Below are 16,655 nucleotides of genomic sequence, written 5' to 3' on the forward strand. Positions count from 1 at the left end.
AAGCAGGGGCGACCAGAGGGAGAAGACAACCATGGAGTGTGGGGAAAGACAGGGGCAGGAGAGAAGAGAGCAAGGTGGGTGAGGGAGGAGGAGAGAAGAAGGAGGGTGGCAGTCAAGACAAAAGGGAGTTTCTGATTGTCAGGGAGAGGACAGGGAGGGAGGAGGCCACTGAGCCAGGGCAAGAAGAGAGCTGGTGTAAAAAGAAATGACATGCCTTATTTGAAATCACGCTTCCCATAGCAGGAACTAAAGACGGTAATTTTATTCATTTAAATTAATTTCAGACTCTTATTTCCTTAAAAAAAAAAGCCTAAATAATTCTGAAATGATCAAAATGAATTACATGGCAAATAAAAGACTATACTGGTTCAGAGTATGAGTTTGAATACCACTGCCACCTAGAAGCTTGGAGACCTGGGGTAGGTTACTCAAAGCCTCGGGAAAAGGGGAATTGTGCGATACCTCGTAAGGGCATGGAGATTAATAATGGCTCTACTACTTTATATAGATGGTACTTGTTTCCCCTGCCAGATGTTGCTCTAAGTGCCTTACATGTATTAAGTCAACACTCACAACAACCTTAGGAGGTGAGAAAACAAGTGCTTAGAAGGTAAGTAGCTTGTCTCAGGTCACAGATCTTATCAGGGAAAAAGCTGGGCTTTGAATCCCGTCTGGTCTCAGAGTTAGTGCTTTTCATCACTATATATACAGTCTCTCAAAAAGATTCCGACAAGGTGTATCAACACAATGTCAGAATGTCACTACCCTCAAAAATGATAGATCCTACTCATGATCAAAACAGCAAGTATAACTAGAGAAACAAGCCTCTTTTCATACTGCTTCTAAAGGAGAATATGGGTAATAAAAGATAAAGTCAGGAGAAAATAAAAGTCCATTATGATGATCCATTTCATTAGTAATAGCCTCTTGGACGAGATACTTTTATTTTAGACTTTTTCCTCTTCTCTCTCTCTTTTTTGCACATAACCTGTTGCTAGAATTCCATATTTCCTCCAGAATTACTCTTGGGATTCTCCATTCTTCTCCTGAGGGTCCTAGCAGAGGCATCGCAGCTGGATTAATAAAACAAGAATTTGGAGCAAGAGAGGTGAATGTTAGTGTCAGCAGGTAAAAGCCAACTGTTATCATGAAGTTTCTTTGAATTGAAATATTTTAATTGTTCTTCCAGTCGAAAATCACTTGGACTCTGCGTTGAGCATGAAGGCAGGAATCAGTGTTAGCAGCTTGTGGTGCCTGAGCCCAGACGGCAGTCAGGTCCTGGAAGAGGAGGGAGTAAGAGGCGTTTCTCTTCCCACTTTCTGCCATGTGCATTGACTGAGTCCTGCGGTCCTGGGGCCATTCTGTACAACATACTACGGGAAGGTGAGGATCACATGAAAACAGAATTTTAAAATTCTGCAAATTCTCCCTTGCAAGCAAGGAACACGTTATACTCACTTTTTCGTTGTAGATGTCCCCAAGCATTGTACTTGCTCTCACAAAATCTAGCCTTTGAAAATTGTTTCTTGCAATTTTCACAACTTTTTTCAAGTATTTGACTGCTTCTGCCATCTCTCCTTGGCTAGAAAAAATAAAATAAGAAACTCCTGGAGTATCATCTTATTTAATATCACAGTAAAGAGAAGATTTTTGTGTGTCTTTGCTTTAGAAAGTGTAAGACAGTTATCAGGATGATGAAATGTAAAGTGTAAATTTAAAAAATATGTGGCTTGTCTTTGATGGAATATATGAGTTAGGACTTAAGCCTTTAACTCTTACGCATTGCTGACGGGATTGTAAAATGGTGCAGCTGCTTGGAAAAACAACTTGTCAGTTCTTCAAAAAGTATAATATACAGTTACCGTATGACCCAAGAATTCCACTCCTATGTATAAACCCAAGACGAGTGAAAACATGTCCACACAAAAACTTGTACGTGAATGTTCATGTCAACATTATGATAATAGCTAAGACTTGGAAACAACCCAAATGTCTCTCAATTGAATGGATAAGCAAAATGTGCTATATTCGTTCAATGCAACGTTATTCAGCCATAAAAAGGAACGCAGTAGTGGTACATACTACAATATGGATAAACCTTGAAAACATGCCAAGTGAAAGAAGCCAGTTACACAAAAACCCCCATATACTGTATGATTCCATTTACATGAAATGTCCAGAACTGGCAAATCCATAGAAACAGAAAGTAGGTTAGTATTTACCAGAGGATGGGGCTGGCGGTGGGGCTGGGGGAGGGATTTGGGAGTGGCTGCTAATGGCTGTGGGTTTCTTTTCCAAGTGAAGAAAATGGTCTAAAATTAGTGGTGATGGTTGCATAACTGTGTGAACATACTAAGAACTACCGAATTGTAGACGTTAAAAGGGTGAATGCGTGGTGTATGAATTATACTTCAGTAAAGCTGGTTTGTTTGTTTGTTTGTTTAATAAAATCTCTAAAAATGTTGAAAATTTCCACATTCCTTTGCAAATGAAACCAGTTCTTTGAGGGGAGGCATATGTGATTCATAAAATACCTGCTGGAGGTATTAGAACAAAAACAATGATTCTGAAATCTCCTAACCAGGATTCAAGGAAGGAAAGATAAAGCCTCGAGATGGAAGGAGCCTGGCTTCTGCCACAAGCATCTGGTAAACGGCAAGAATTTATATAAACAAGAAATAAGACTTTATTGTCATGTGTCACTGAGATTTTGGAGATTGTTAGGGCAGCTAACTGACTAAAACAAATTTGGCTAATTTTTTTTTTCTTTGATAAAGAATAGAGGGGTCAAATCATTATATTGTACATCATTATACTGTAAACTTAGTGCTGTATGTCAATTACATCTCAATAAAGCTGGAAGAAAAAATAACAAAGTACTTGTATCTAGAATATTAAATAAACAAACAAATAAAATACATAAATAACGTGGGGAGCATTGGTCAAAAAAACAGAGAGGCACATCATTTTAAAGCTTTCAATGAATTATATTCAGAAACGTCTATTATTTATATTCTGCTCTCATTTTACAAATCTGAGTCCTAAATATTTATTAATTCCTCGTGATCTGAATGCTACCCCAAAGATATACAAATCTTAGTTTCATATGCGTTAGAGCTAAACAGTAAGGGAAGAAAAAGAAATGGGAAGAGTCTAGATATCTCTCTAAAGGAGCTGATTATTTGAAGCCAGTCTAAAGAGACCGGGTCTTTTCTTCTAGGAGCCAGTTGTAGTGATGTCTTATGTGAAGAACACTTGGGGGCCTAACAGATTAAGAACCAAGGTGAACTCTCTAGCTTCGTCTCAGCTTCCCCTTCACCCCCTGCCCCCTCCCAAACCTCGAGTTCTCCAGTCCATTCTCTGCATCTGTGTCCTTGTTCTTGCCACTGAGTTCATCAGTACCATTTTTAGATTCCGTATATGTGAGTTAGCATACAATATTTGTCTTTCTCTTTCTGACTTACTTCACTCTGTATGACAGACTCTAGGTCTATCCACCTCGTTACATATAGATCCATCTCAGACATATATATACTACCAATTGTAAAATAGATAGCCAGTGGGAAGTTGTTGTATAACAAAGGGAGTTCAACTCGAGGATGGAAGATGCCTTAGAGGACTGGGACGGGGGGGGGGGGGGGGACTCAAGGGAGGGTGGGGGGGGAGTCGAGGGAGGGAGGGAATACGGGGATATGTGTATAAAAACAGATGATTGAACTTGGTGTACCCCCCGAAAAATAATAAATAAATAAATACATACATACATACATACATACATACATATATACATACATAAATAAAAGAACCAAGGTGAAAAATCCTTGAGCAACCAAAGAGACAGACCATAATTTTTGAAAACAGCTCCATCCAAGGTATCATATGCTGTCACTGCCTCTTGCAGAGGTAGTTGAAACCAAAGTCCCACTCAAGAGACATTTGACTGCTGATTCAAAGACTGCTGATTCAGAGTCATAAAGAATTAAAATGTTATGAACAAAGTAAGAAGTGATTTCAAAATAATGGCTCCAAATGAAGCATGCTGAAGACATTCAGTATCTGTTGAATGTCTGGCTTTTTTTTTTTTTTTGGTCAATCCCTAAAAATGAATGATGAATCTAAGATGATATGCAATTCCATTGTTTTTATTTATTTATTTATTTATTTATTTATTTATTTATTTTTGGTTGCGTTGGGTCTTCGTTGCTGCCTGTAGGCTTTCTCTAGTTGTGGCAAGTGGGCGCTATTCTTCATTGTGGTGAGCAGGTTTCTCATTGCGGTGGCTTCTCTTGCTGCAGAGCACGGGCTCTAGGTGTGTCGGCTTCAGTAGTTGTGGCACATGGGCTCAGTAGTTGTGGCTCATGGGCTTTAGAGTGCAGGCTCAGGGATCAAACCCATGTCCCCCGCACTGGCAGGTAGATTCTTAACCACTGCGCCACCAGGGAAGTCCCTGCAATTCCACTGTTAAATCATGTCAGAACTGTTGAAATTTTTTTATTAAAGTGACAAAATCCAGAATCTAACGATTTTAAAATAACAAAAAGTCCTGTAATTGTGTTCTTCAATGGAGCATAATAAAGGAAAAATTCTTACTTACTCCTGAATGTCTCTGAATCCCTAGAACTACCCCTGTTTGCTTTCAGAGGTCAACAGTTCCCAGTGAGCATCTGTGCCACAACCCTTAATAAATCACAAGATGAAATTCTGAAAGGAAGAGGCTGTTTTGCAACTGAGCTGATTCTTGCATGGGCATTTCTTTATGTTTATAGGGCAAAGATTTACTCATAGGAGCTCCAGACAGGATGGTGTCAAATATCGCATATGGAGAAGCTTTGCTACAAAATTTTAAATTACTACAAGTATAGAAAAATGTAGCAACATTAATACATATTTTGCTGATTCTGAAACACACACTTTCCCACATTTTAACATTTCTGAAATCGGGATCCCTTAGAACAGGTGGCGTCTCATAGGCTCTGTCAGACACGGGGCAGTCAAGTCATAGCTGTTGCTGCGTTTGTCCATGTTTCTGGACATGACCTGTGATCACAATGCCTTGATTTTTCTGTCAACAACCATTTAAGGATAATTTCAGAAAGAAATACAAGGACTGGTTGTTTTCTAAAAACCTTTTACTGAAATCCTGGAAGATAAGAAAGCACCAGCTTCAAGGCTGGCAGATTGAGTGTCCATGACTTGGAAGAAATATTGGAGGGGATACTGGAACACTACTTTAAGAAAGGCTATACAGCACCAATGTTCTTTTTTTTTTTTTTTTAAAGATTTATTATTATTTATTTATTTATTTATTTATTTATTTATTTATTTATTTTTGCTTCCATTGGGTCTGCGTTGCTGTGCAAGGCTCTCTTTAGTTGTGGAGAGCAGAGGCTACTGTATGTTGTGGTGCACAGGCTTCTCACTGCAGTGGCTTCCCTATTGTGGAGCATGGGTTCTAGGTACGTGGGATTCAGTAGTTGTGGCGCACAGGCTTAGTTTCTCTGCAGCATGTGGGATCCTCCCGGCCCGGGGATTGAGCCCGTGTCCCCTGCATTGGCAGTTAGATTCTTAACCACTGCACCACCAGAGAAGCCGAGCATCAACGTTCTTGATGACACAAAAGATAATATGGCTGATAAAAAAAAGATAGTGACAATTCTGAGTTTAAAAGTGATTTGGAAGAACTGGACTTTGAATGCAAAGATGTTTGAGGAGTATAATAAATTTACTTTCTTTATACTTGCTTTTTACATGAATTCTTGAGAGTCACTATAAAAAATACCTATGTGTAAATGAGTCTAAAGTAGCTCTTTTATTAAGTATAAGATCAAAATTTTAAGCAATAAGGAAGTATTAGGTCACAGTTTAGTTAGAATGTTTTTTTCCTTGGGTATGTAGGGTGTATAGTCCAATAGGAAGAATGTTAGATTCAGTGAAATCTGAAAATAAAGCTACTCATTCAGTATAACGGGTTAGGTTAGTTCATTGGTTAATGAATTTTTGATTAAAATTTTCTAGGAAGTTTAAAATTAATATATTGAATTTATATGTGTATACATGATATGACTAGGACATAATGAGATTGAACAACTCTAAAACTGGTCTAATTACTTTATAGTTCTAATAAATCTCTATCTGTATTGACCCAATTTAATTTTAAGCAAAAATTAACTCACCTAATTTTTTGCGTTTGTGTTTATGTCATGTGTATATAACCATAAAGCAATCAAATATTCAACACTGTTCTGTTTGTAGTCTGGGCATCAAAGTATTGACAGTTCTAACCTTACACATTCATTTGCAAAATGGCCCTCATTTTCCTGGTTGCAGTTAAAATAGCAAAATTTAACATTCACCCACGTCTCTGAGCAAATAGAACTCACCACAGAGTCATTTTTTCCATGAATGTCTATAATCAATAATTGATGAGCTATATTATTACGATATGCAATAAATAGTTGCAAAAGCACTTGAAAAAGTAATATAAAAGGTAATACTTGATTTTTAGTAGTAAGAACTTGAAATTTGTCACACCAGAAATGGACAGTATATGGAATAAATAAGTTCAGGCTAAAACATTTTCATACATTTAGAGTTTTCATAAAATAATCTCATGAATGGGGTGTGTGTGTTAGCATCACTACTGGGAAAATTAAAATTTGTTTGGCTGTTCTACAAAATCAGCTAAAATGAATTGGGAAATTATGTTTATAGCCAAGGAGGAATTATCTAAGGTTAGAACTCATATTAAACTTGGAAAAAATGTCAAGCTGCCTTGGAACACTGACTGAAATGAAATATTTTGTCTAAATGCTATTTTTCTGTGATCTGCATTGAAATAAATACAGTAGCTCTGAGGAAAAATTGTATATCATTAATCCACAATCTGTGATCTATATTAAGCATTTAATAAAACTAGTCTTTAAATGTCAAAAAGAGGGGTGAATTGTATGGTACTGAATTATATCTCAATAATAAATAAAGCTGTTATTTAAAAAAATAAATAAAACCTTTAAAAAGTTTATAAAAGGTGAACTGCAGTTTATTCTTGCAAGTGTCCCTTAGTGGTGAAATCTCAGGTATCAGTAAAATCACCTATACAAGTGGCAAAACACTTATAAAGATAAATAGGTTCTAGCAGAGTTCTTAGTATATATTAGGCCTTCATATATTTTTGAATAGTGAAATAGTTGAAAATTTGAGAAGGGAAACACTTATGAAGAACACATAAAAGTTAAGCTTCCTGGTAAGCCATTGGAGAACGTGTTATTGGATGTTTGGAGACCATGACTGTAAACTCCTGTCTCCTGAATATTTCAGTAACATCAAGAACATCTTTTTATTTCAGGAACATCTTTGAGAGACTATCAACTACCCTAGAATGTTCTCGTAACTGGGGAATATGATTCCTGCCCTTTAACAGTCTCACTGTCTATTTGGAGAGATAAATGTATACATTCATATGCAGGATTAACTGTGATAAGTACTGTGGACTGCCTGTAGTGCTTTGAAACCTGGAACACATTAACTTGAATATCTTCACAAGAGCAAGTCTAGTCTTCGTGGGGTAAATTTGGTCTTAAAAGGGAGTCAAAATGATAGGGAGCCAACTCTAGTGAAAACAGTGGGGGGTCGCAAAACATCAATAGATATTTGAAAAAGTGTAATATGCGTTGTGGGAGACATCTTTGAACTGCATAAAAGGTTTAGTGTGCTTACAGAGTCACAGGCTCTTTGCTCTACTCTGTCTTTCTTCCTCCTCCACCCTTACCCAGGTCTTCAGCACAGATTGGGCATCACTGCTGTTAACCATCCATCTTCCCCAAATGTCTCTCCCTCTCTAGCACCTAGTACTCTCTTATTCTCTCATTTTTCCTGTATCTCTCATTTTCCCAATACCTTACTAACGTTGAGGCCTCTGCCTACCCAAAGTTGGCTGTTTCCAGGGTTCTGTCCAAGACCTTCCTCTTCCCTCCATTAAATGCTTGCTATGGGCAATTTCATATACTGCTACGATGTGTCCTAATTTCTATATGCACATACCTGGCACATCTATATTTCCCCCCCTGTACTTCACATCCATCTTTCCAATTGTCCAGATATACAAGGCATGCAAAGGAAGACAGTTCCCTCCAAGTGATGTCATCTAATGATGAAACTGATGGCATTTTTAGGAATTAATCTTTAGGAAACCCGTTCATAGTGTAGCAGTATAAAGTATTCACAAGTAATTTAATGTATTTTGTTCTAAAAACGGGATTACCCAAAGAGATTATTTTCTATGTTTTGTAATGTGTCTCTAGATCCTTTTAGCTGTTTTCAAAGATCAAGCCCACCTCTCAATCAGTGGTGTGTAGCTATAGGAACTATTCCTAAGGATATGCCACAACTCAGAAAGTATTTCAAAAAAGTTTGATTTTAAACAGGTAGTATCAGGATTAGAGGTATAAACTTGTATAACCTTCCAAGATTTGATGAGAACAACATTCATTTTCATAGATAAGCTGTAATATGTTTGTAAAAATAAATTAAATTGCTTTAAAATCACTATGTGTGCTACGGTGGATATTAGAAAGTTCTAGGCTTGAATCCCAGCTTGGCCTCGTAGATGAATAACTTTGATGACATTTGCACTCTTTCCCAGCTTCTGTTTCCTCATTTTTAAAATGGCCATAAGTTACTGTGAGATGAAAAAGTATATATATATGTATAGCTTGGCACATAGTAACAATTCAATAAATGACAGCTAGCATTATTAGTACCTCTCAGTGAAAGAAAAAGCTATCATACCCATAGCTTTCTGCTTGGTATTATCTGACACTAGCTGAGAAGAAAAGTCAATTTAGCTAAGCATTACTTTTTGAAAATCTTCCATTATGCAATGAATTAAACACCATAATTTGAACACACACTCTGCAAGACAGACACACAAAGTCCTGGTGTCTATTTTCTAGGGAGCAGAGTCAAAGAACTAACACTTTTTGTTTACTTGGGTATCAGGTACTGCCAATCCATTCCTTTTTTTCTTTCTTATTGGTAAAAGAATGCTCTACATTTCAGAAATGGAATGGAATTCTACATTCTCAAAGTTGTCAGTATTGCTTTTTATGATTCTGTTCTTACTTTTTCATAACAACATTATGAATAATCTCCTTCCACAGTTAGGCACAGTTCAATTCTCCAGAAAAATTATGAATTGTTTGAGCAATAGTTCAAATGCAGATATGGAGCAAAATATCATGGAGGTACACATTAATTTAATATTTATTTTGTTGAACAATGAAAATAGTATTGCAAGAGCTCGAGAGTATAAAAAATTAGCAAATAAAAGTTATTTAGCTTAGAATTTTAAGCAAACTTGCAGATTTCTAGGACTAAATTTATCATATTGGTGTTAACTTTCAAAGATCTTTCTTGGACTTTAATATGCAAGAAAAAATTGATGAAATAAAAAAAAGTAGAGACTTTGCACAACATTTTAAAACCATAAGAGAAAAGTATTATTTTTATTCAGTAAAAAAACGATTCACTGAAGCTTATTTATGGTCGTGTTTCTAAAAGCGGTTCTATTTTTGATAGAAGAACATTCTGGATTAGGTTTGGCTGGCTGAGGATGGTTAAATCACAACATACACAAACAAAAAAACAAGTTCAGTGAACAAGAAACACAAAACAGTATAAATAAAACTATTGCTGGATGAGTCAAGTTGTTTTTCTCCCAAAGGAGCAACAGATCTCCAAAACATCCAAAATTATCTGGAACTTATTCTAACAAATAATGCTAGAGAAAAAGGCTTCCTATTATAAATTATATGCCCCACTCAATGAATATGCAGTGCTATAGCCAGCAAAGTTGTTAATATGGCGTCTGAAATATAAACATTACATGCTGCTTAAAGGATTTCCAAATTTAAAAGTTAGCAATAGATTTAGAAACCAGTCTTTCTTTGGAAGGAGAAGAATCAAATATTTTCTTACAGAAAAGCTACAGTTTATTGGTATAAGTTAAAGGACAAGGTTAAAATGTTAGACAAATATTAATTCCAGTTTTCTATATGCAGTGCACAGGTGCAACTTGAACAGCATATTATATGGTATAATCATTAAATTCATTCAACCAGACCTTAGAGAGTTAAAAACATATATTCTGAGGAACAGGACTCCTCGGTCCAAAGAATGAGAATGAAACAGTGCAGAATATTTGTGTATCAAGGTGATTCCAGTTTCCAATTGGGAAAACAGGACTGTTAACACCCACATCCCCTGACAACTGTCCAATTATGTATATCACACTTGGCCTACTGTTTGCAGTAGAAGTAATCAATAAAGGATGTGGTTGAGTGAACACAGATTTTGGTTGAACCAATGCATGAAAACTTAATCATTTACTCAGAGAGAAGAAATCAAATAGAGCAGAGATGAAACAGCCACTGAGGGGTTTGTTGATTGTGCCACCAAGTTTGTGGGCCACAGATGAAAGTAATAAGGCAAATGGAATCAGTGACAGGAGAAAATGTAAAAAGCTATTCTTAATTTCATGAATTAATAGAAATGTTTTGATGTATTTTGGGGGGTCATTTTTAGGAAATTTCGCATCAAAGTCTGGATGTTCCATTTTAAAGAATATATGAAAATTACTAGGGCATGTCATTTCTCTCAAGCAAGAAGAAATTAATTTTCAGCTATAATAGAAAGGTAATTTTCACACTTGAAACTTTGTACTGATTGATTTAAAGATCTCCACTGTGGAAAGTTTTCTAGGAAATAATTTAACCCGAGTTTGCAAGAAAATTTACAATTGGCAAGGAATAAGCCCAGAGACGGGCTAGTTATGACCAGTATGCCTTGAACAACTCTCATTTTTGTCATTTTTCTCCTAGATTCTTTTTAAAAGTCATCCTGATTGTTTGGAGAATTGTAGCATTTCAGTAAATGGAGCCAAAAAAACATGTCATAAGGAAAATAAGTTTTTTTCCCTCTATTTAATTAAAATGGTTTATCTATATAATAATCATATTTACCTGGTAATTTCTCAACTCACTCTCTCTTTGTTTTATGGACCATAATTCTGGCTTTTATAGCTGTATCATAGGTAATTGTTCTTATTTTAGAATACCAACTTTTTTTTCACTCATTCCAAGTAGGAGGGAAAAAGACATTGTAAATGCTTATTTTCTATTATGCTGCTTAAACCCTTGTGCAATTAATATTATTCAGACCAATAGCAAAAATAACAAATGCAGCTCACTAGTAAAACCTTCATCAATAACCCTAATAGCAGGGCTGAGTCTAGCATTACCAAACGGGCAACTGTATTACCAAGTCCTGAGTCTTGAGGGAATGTGGCATGTTTTTCAACTGAAGGCTTAGTATAAATTCTTATAACCATTTTAGAAGCTTCCAGCCTTACAGCTTATTCACCTTTCACGCACGCTCAGCTGATGGCCTTAAACACACACTTATCCTAGACATGGCTATCCTCTTCCATTTCCTTTAAAGAGATAAAATATGTTTATAGCGATAGGACTCCCATTAGTGAAACTTGTGCAGTTGCACAGGGTAGGAGAGAGAGATTTAGAGGTGATGCTAAGCTTCATACGCAGCTTGATTTATTTTTCAGTCACCACCACTATAATTTCCTCTATTTTGGTTGTGCTCCATTTCTTGCATGTTACTGCTAATCTGAGGACAGTTTAGGATTATGAAAGGGATATGTGTGTGTGTGCATATGTGCGTGTGTGTGTGTGTCAAAGAACACCTAGCCGTTGAAGCGAAATTGTCTATAAATGACCACAAAATGATCACAGTACTTCTAGTCATTAGTGGTCTCAATTTAATAAGACTTATCAAATATCTAGGGTGCTATTGTCTACATGGATAGGATTTTTGTTTTTGAAACATCTGTTTCTAGAGTTATTTTGCACAAATGGTGAAAGAGTATGCTGAGGTTTACACTCCCCTGAGTGCTCCTCCAAAAACAGGAACGATGCTGCATAACAGCAGATTTGGATTGGAAAGCTTGCAGTGGCCTTGGGACACTATTTCCTTATGATCTCAGAGGAAGCCTTTCCTGTACTCTTTTGTGCATTACATAACATTATACAATTAAGAACCCATGCCTGCTATACAAACCATTGATGGCATCATTGGTATTTTAGTAGATGGGAACTCTAACAAGTGGAATTCACTCCATTTGGTATAAAAGTAAGATGGGGATACATTTTCTTGCCCATTATATGTTTGCCCCAAGGAGGGCTGCCAGATTGTTGAGCGTGCTGGAATATCATCGTCCCCCAAAACATACCCTAGTTCATGATATATCAAATATAGCTGGATCCGAAGAGCTCCAATCAAGGTAGTGGAATAGAAGGATGTGGAGCTCACCTCCTTCCACAAATACATAAAAAATACATCTACATGTGGAACGATTCTGACAGAACACCTACTGAATGCTGGCAGAAGATCTCAGACTGCCAAAATTGCAAGAAAGATCACCATGTAACCAGGTAGGGTGAAAGAAGGGGAAAAAAAGGAATTGTGATGGGACCTATGCCCATGGGAGGAAGCTGTGAAAGAAGAAAAGTTCCCTCATGCTGAGAAGACTCTTCGATTAGGAGATCAGCTGGGACAGAAAGGGAGTTTCAAAGGCTCAGAGGAGAGTGCAGCAACCAGCTTGCAGCAAGCAGAACAGAGAGACACCTGCAGAGACGGTCACCTCGTTGCACTCTGTAGCCCAAGACGTGCATTTGCTGGTGCACACAGGGGCTGGGTGCTGAAACTCAGGCATCAGAGGACAGACCCAGGGAGAGGACTAGGATTGGCTGTGCAGAGACAGCCCGATGGGGCTAGAGCGTGGAACAGGCTGCAACTGGGGTGTACACAGAAGGAGCCTAGGTCCACCATAGAAGCAGAGCACCACCATTAACAGGCACATAAAGGAAGAGGCAGAGCCCATGCTATAGCAGCCTCACTCTCCAAGTGCTCACAGCTGGTGTGGCTTTGCCTCTACAAGCTCTGGAAGCACACAAGTGCCAGCGGGCTGCACACACATGGAAGCTGGGCTGAAATCAGAGCCAATCCTCAGGGGCTAAGCCACTAAGGAATCAGGGGTGAAATCTGAATCCTCTCTGTGGCTGTGCAATCTGTGAATTTATGCTGCTGCTTCCACTGCTGGCTTTACAAATCCAGTGCCTGTGGGACATCCAAGTGGATTATGGGTGCTCCCATGGCTGGGGTGGGTCCAGAGTTAGCAGCTGTGGGCTTTGTGGCTGCACACACGTGGAGGCAGGGCCAGGGTCAGGGCTGCTTCTATAGCTCCAATGGCAGGTCCAGGTGTTCGACTACTGCAGTCTTGGTACCTGATTTCAGTGGATCTGTGCCTACAAAACTGCACTGATGGCTTTGTGAACACAGTGCCTGAGGGACACCAGGGCTGACTGCCTGCATTCCCATGGTGGAGACAGAGCCAAGGGCAGTGCCAAAAACAGTGTACTTTATGAGCCCACACAACAGATGACAGATGACATCACAGAACTCACTTCCAGGTGGACAGTTCCTGTGGAGGAATACTCAGTGGCTTCTCTCCCAATGGGAGTGCTCCAGTCCCACAGAGAGGACCAAATAAGCAAAATAAGACATGAAGGAGGAGAAATAACAATTGATATCGCAGAAATACAAAAAAACCATGAGAATACTATGAACAATCATATGCCGACAAAGTTGACAACCTAGAAAAATGAACATGTTTCTAGAAATATACAGCCCACCAAAACTGAATCAAGAAGAAATAATCTGAACAGACTGATCACTAGAAGTGAAATAGAATCCGTTAAAAAACGAAACAAAACAAAACAAAACAAACCCAAACAAAGAAAAACAACCTCCCTGCAAACAAAAGTTCAGGACCAGATGGCTTCACTGGGGAATTCTACTGAACATACAAAGAATTCATACCAATTCTTCTCAAACTATTCCAAAAGATTGAACGGAGGGGACATGCCCAAAGTCATTCTATGAAGTCACCGTTATCCTGATACCAAAACCAGACAAAGACCCTACCGAAAAAGAAAATTACAGGCCAATATCTTTGATGAATATAGATGTAAAAATCCTTAACAAAATATTAGCAAACTGAATCCAACAACACATAAAAAAGGTCATATACCACAATCAAGTTGGAGTCATCCAATAGTCACAAGGATAGTTTGACATACACAAATCAATGTGATATACCATATCAACAGAAGAAAAGAAAAAACCACATGATCATCTCAATGAATGTAGAGAAAGTATTTGATAAAATTCAACATCCATTCATGATAAAAATTCCTAATGAATCAGTATAAAGGGAACATATCTCAACATAATAAAAGCTGTTTATGACAAACCCACAGCCAGCATAATACTCAACAGTGAAAAGCTGAAAGCCTTACCACTAAAATCTGGAACAAGACAAGGATGCCCACTCTCACCACTTCTATTCAATATACTATTGGAAGGCCTAGCCCCAGCAATCAGACAAGAAAAAGAAATTAAAAATATCCAAATTGGAAAGGAAGAGGCAAAATCATCATTATATGCAGATAACATGTACCCTATGTAGAAAACGCTAAAGACTCCACACAAAAACTACCAGAACTAATGAACAAATTCAGCAAGGCAGAAGGATATAAGATTAACATACAGAAATCGGTTGCATTTCTTTACACTAACAATGAAATATCAGAAAGGAAAAGAAAAAAACTCCCTTTTAAAAATCACATCAAAAAAATAAAATATTTAGGAATAAACCTGACCAAGGAGGCGAAAGACCTATATGCTGAGAGCTATAAAACTATAAAGTAAACTGAAGATGATACAAAGAAATGGAAAGCTATTCCACGCTCTTGGATTGGAAGAATTCATATTGTTAAAATGGTCATACTACCCAAAGCAATCTACAGATAATGTAATCCCTATCAAATTACCCATATTTTTCACAGAACTAGAAAAAATGATCTTAAAATGTATATGGTACCATAAAAGACCCAGAATTGTCAAAGCAATCCTGAGAAAAACTGGGAGGCATAACCCTCCCAGATTTCAGACAATAATATAAAGCTACAGTGTGGTATTGGCACAAAAGCAGATGAATGGATCAATGAAACAGAATAGAGAGCCCAGAAATAAACCCACACACCTATGGTCAATTAATCTTTCACAAAGGAGGTAAGAATATACAATGGAGAAAAGACAGTCTCTTTAGCAAGTGGTGTTGGGAAAGCTGGACAGTCACATGTAAATCAATGAAGTTAGAATACTCCCTCACACCATACACAAAAATAAACTCAAAATGGCATAAAGACTTAAATATAAGACATGACACCATAAAACTCCTAGAAGAGAAAATAGGCAAAACATTCTCTGACATAAATTGTAGTAATATTTTCTTAGATTAGTCAGTCTCCGAAGGCAATAGAAATAAAAGCAAAACTAAACAAACGGCACTGAATTAAACTTATGAGCTTTTGCATAGCAAATGAAATCATAAACAAAATGAAAAGACAATCTATGGACTGCGAGAAAATATTTGCAAATGATGTGACCAGCAAGGGTTTAATTTCCAAAATACACAAACAGCTCAATAACAAAAAACCAAACAACCCAGTCAAAAAATGGGCAGAAGACGTAAATAGACATTTCTCCAAAGAAGACACACAGATGGCCAAATGGCACGTGAAAAGGTGCTCAACTTCGCTAATTATTAGAGAAATGCACATCAAAACTACAATCACCTCACACTGGTTAGAATGGCCATCATTAAAAAGTCTACAAATAATAAGTGCTAGAGAGGGTGTGGAGAAAAGGGAGCTCTCCTACACTGTTGGTGGAAATGTAAATTGGTGCAGTCACTATGGAAAACAGTAAGGAGGTTCCTTCAAAAACTAAAAATAGAGTTGCCATATGATCCAGCAATCCCACTTCTGGGTATATATCCAGAAAAGATGAAAACTCTAATTCAAAAAGATACATGCACCCAAAGTTCATAGCAGCACTACTTACGATAGCCAAGACATGGAGACAATCCAAGTATCCATCAACAAATGAATGGATAAAGAAGATTGTACATGTATACAATGAAATACTACTCAGCTATGAAAAAGAATGAAATAATCCCACTATCTGCAGCAACATGGATGGACCTAGAGATTATCACACTAGGTGAAGTAAGTCAGAAAGAGAAAGATAAATATCATATGATATCACTTATATATGGAATTTAAAATAAGATACAAATGAACTTATTTACAAAACAGAAACAGACTCACAGACATAGAAAGCAAATTTATGATTACCAAAGGGGAAAGGGGTTGGAGGAGGGATAAATTAGGAGTTTGGGATTAGCAGATATAAATTATTGTATAAAATAGATAAACAACAAGGTCCTACTATACATCATAGGGAATTATATTCAATATCCTGTAATAAACCATAATGGAAAAGAATACAAAAAAGAAATCACACACACACATATAAAACTGAATATACATGTATTAGAAGTATATATATATGGTATATATACATGGATAGGTGTATATATATGTGGATCCTTTTCCACACTTCAACCTCGAATAATTCTTTAGCAGCCAAATTAAAACATTTGATTGTCTGTTGTTGTT

General features: G+C 37.2%; 1 protein-coding gene across 1 annotated transcript in view; it reads right to left on the reverse strand.

The window, feature by feature from the left end:
• TTC29 (tetratricopeptide repeat domain 29) overlaps positions 1–16,655 on the reverse strand; it is a 242,620-nt gene that overhangs the window by 109,787 nt on the left and 116,178 nt on the right. The window contains exon 10 of the mRNA XM_057728186.1: positions 1,459–1,582. Within this exon, the coding sequence (XP_057584169.1) occupies positions 1,459–1,582 (124 nt within the window). The remainder of the gene's footprint in view (positions 1–1,458; positions 1,583–16,655) is intronic.

Source organism: Hippopotamus amphibius, chromosome 3, assembly GCF_030028045.1.
Source record: "Hippopotamus amphibius kiboko isolate mHipAmp2 chromosome 3, mHipAmp2.hap2, whole genome shotgun sequence".
In the NCBI taxonomy this organism is placed as follows: domain Eukaryota; kingdom Metazoa; phylum Chordata; class Mammalia; order Artiodactyla; family Hippopotamidae; genus Hippopotamus; species Hippopotamus amphibius.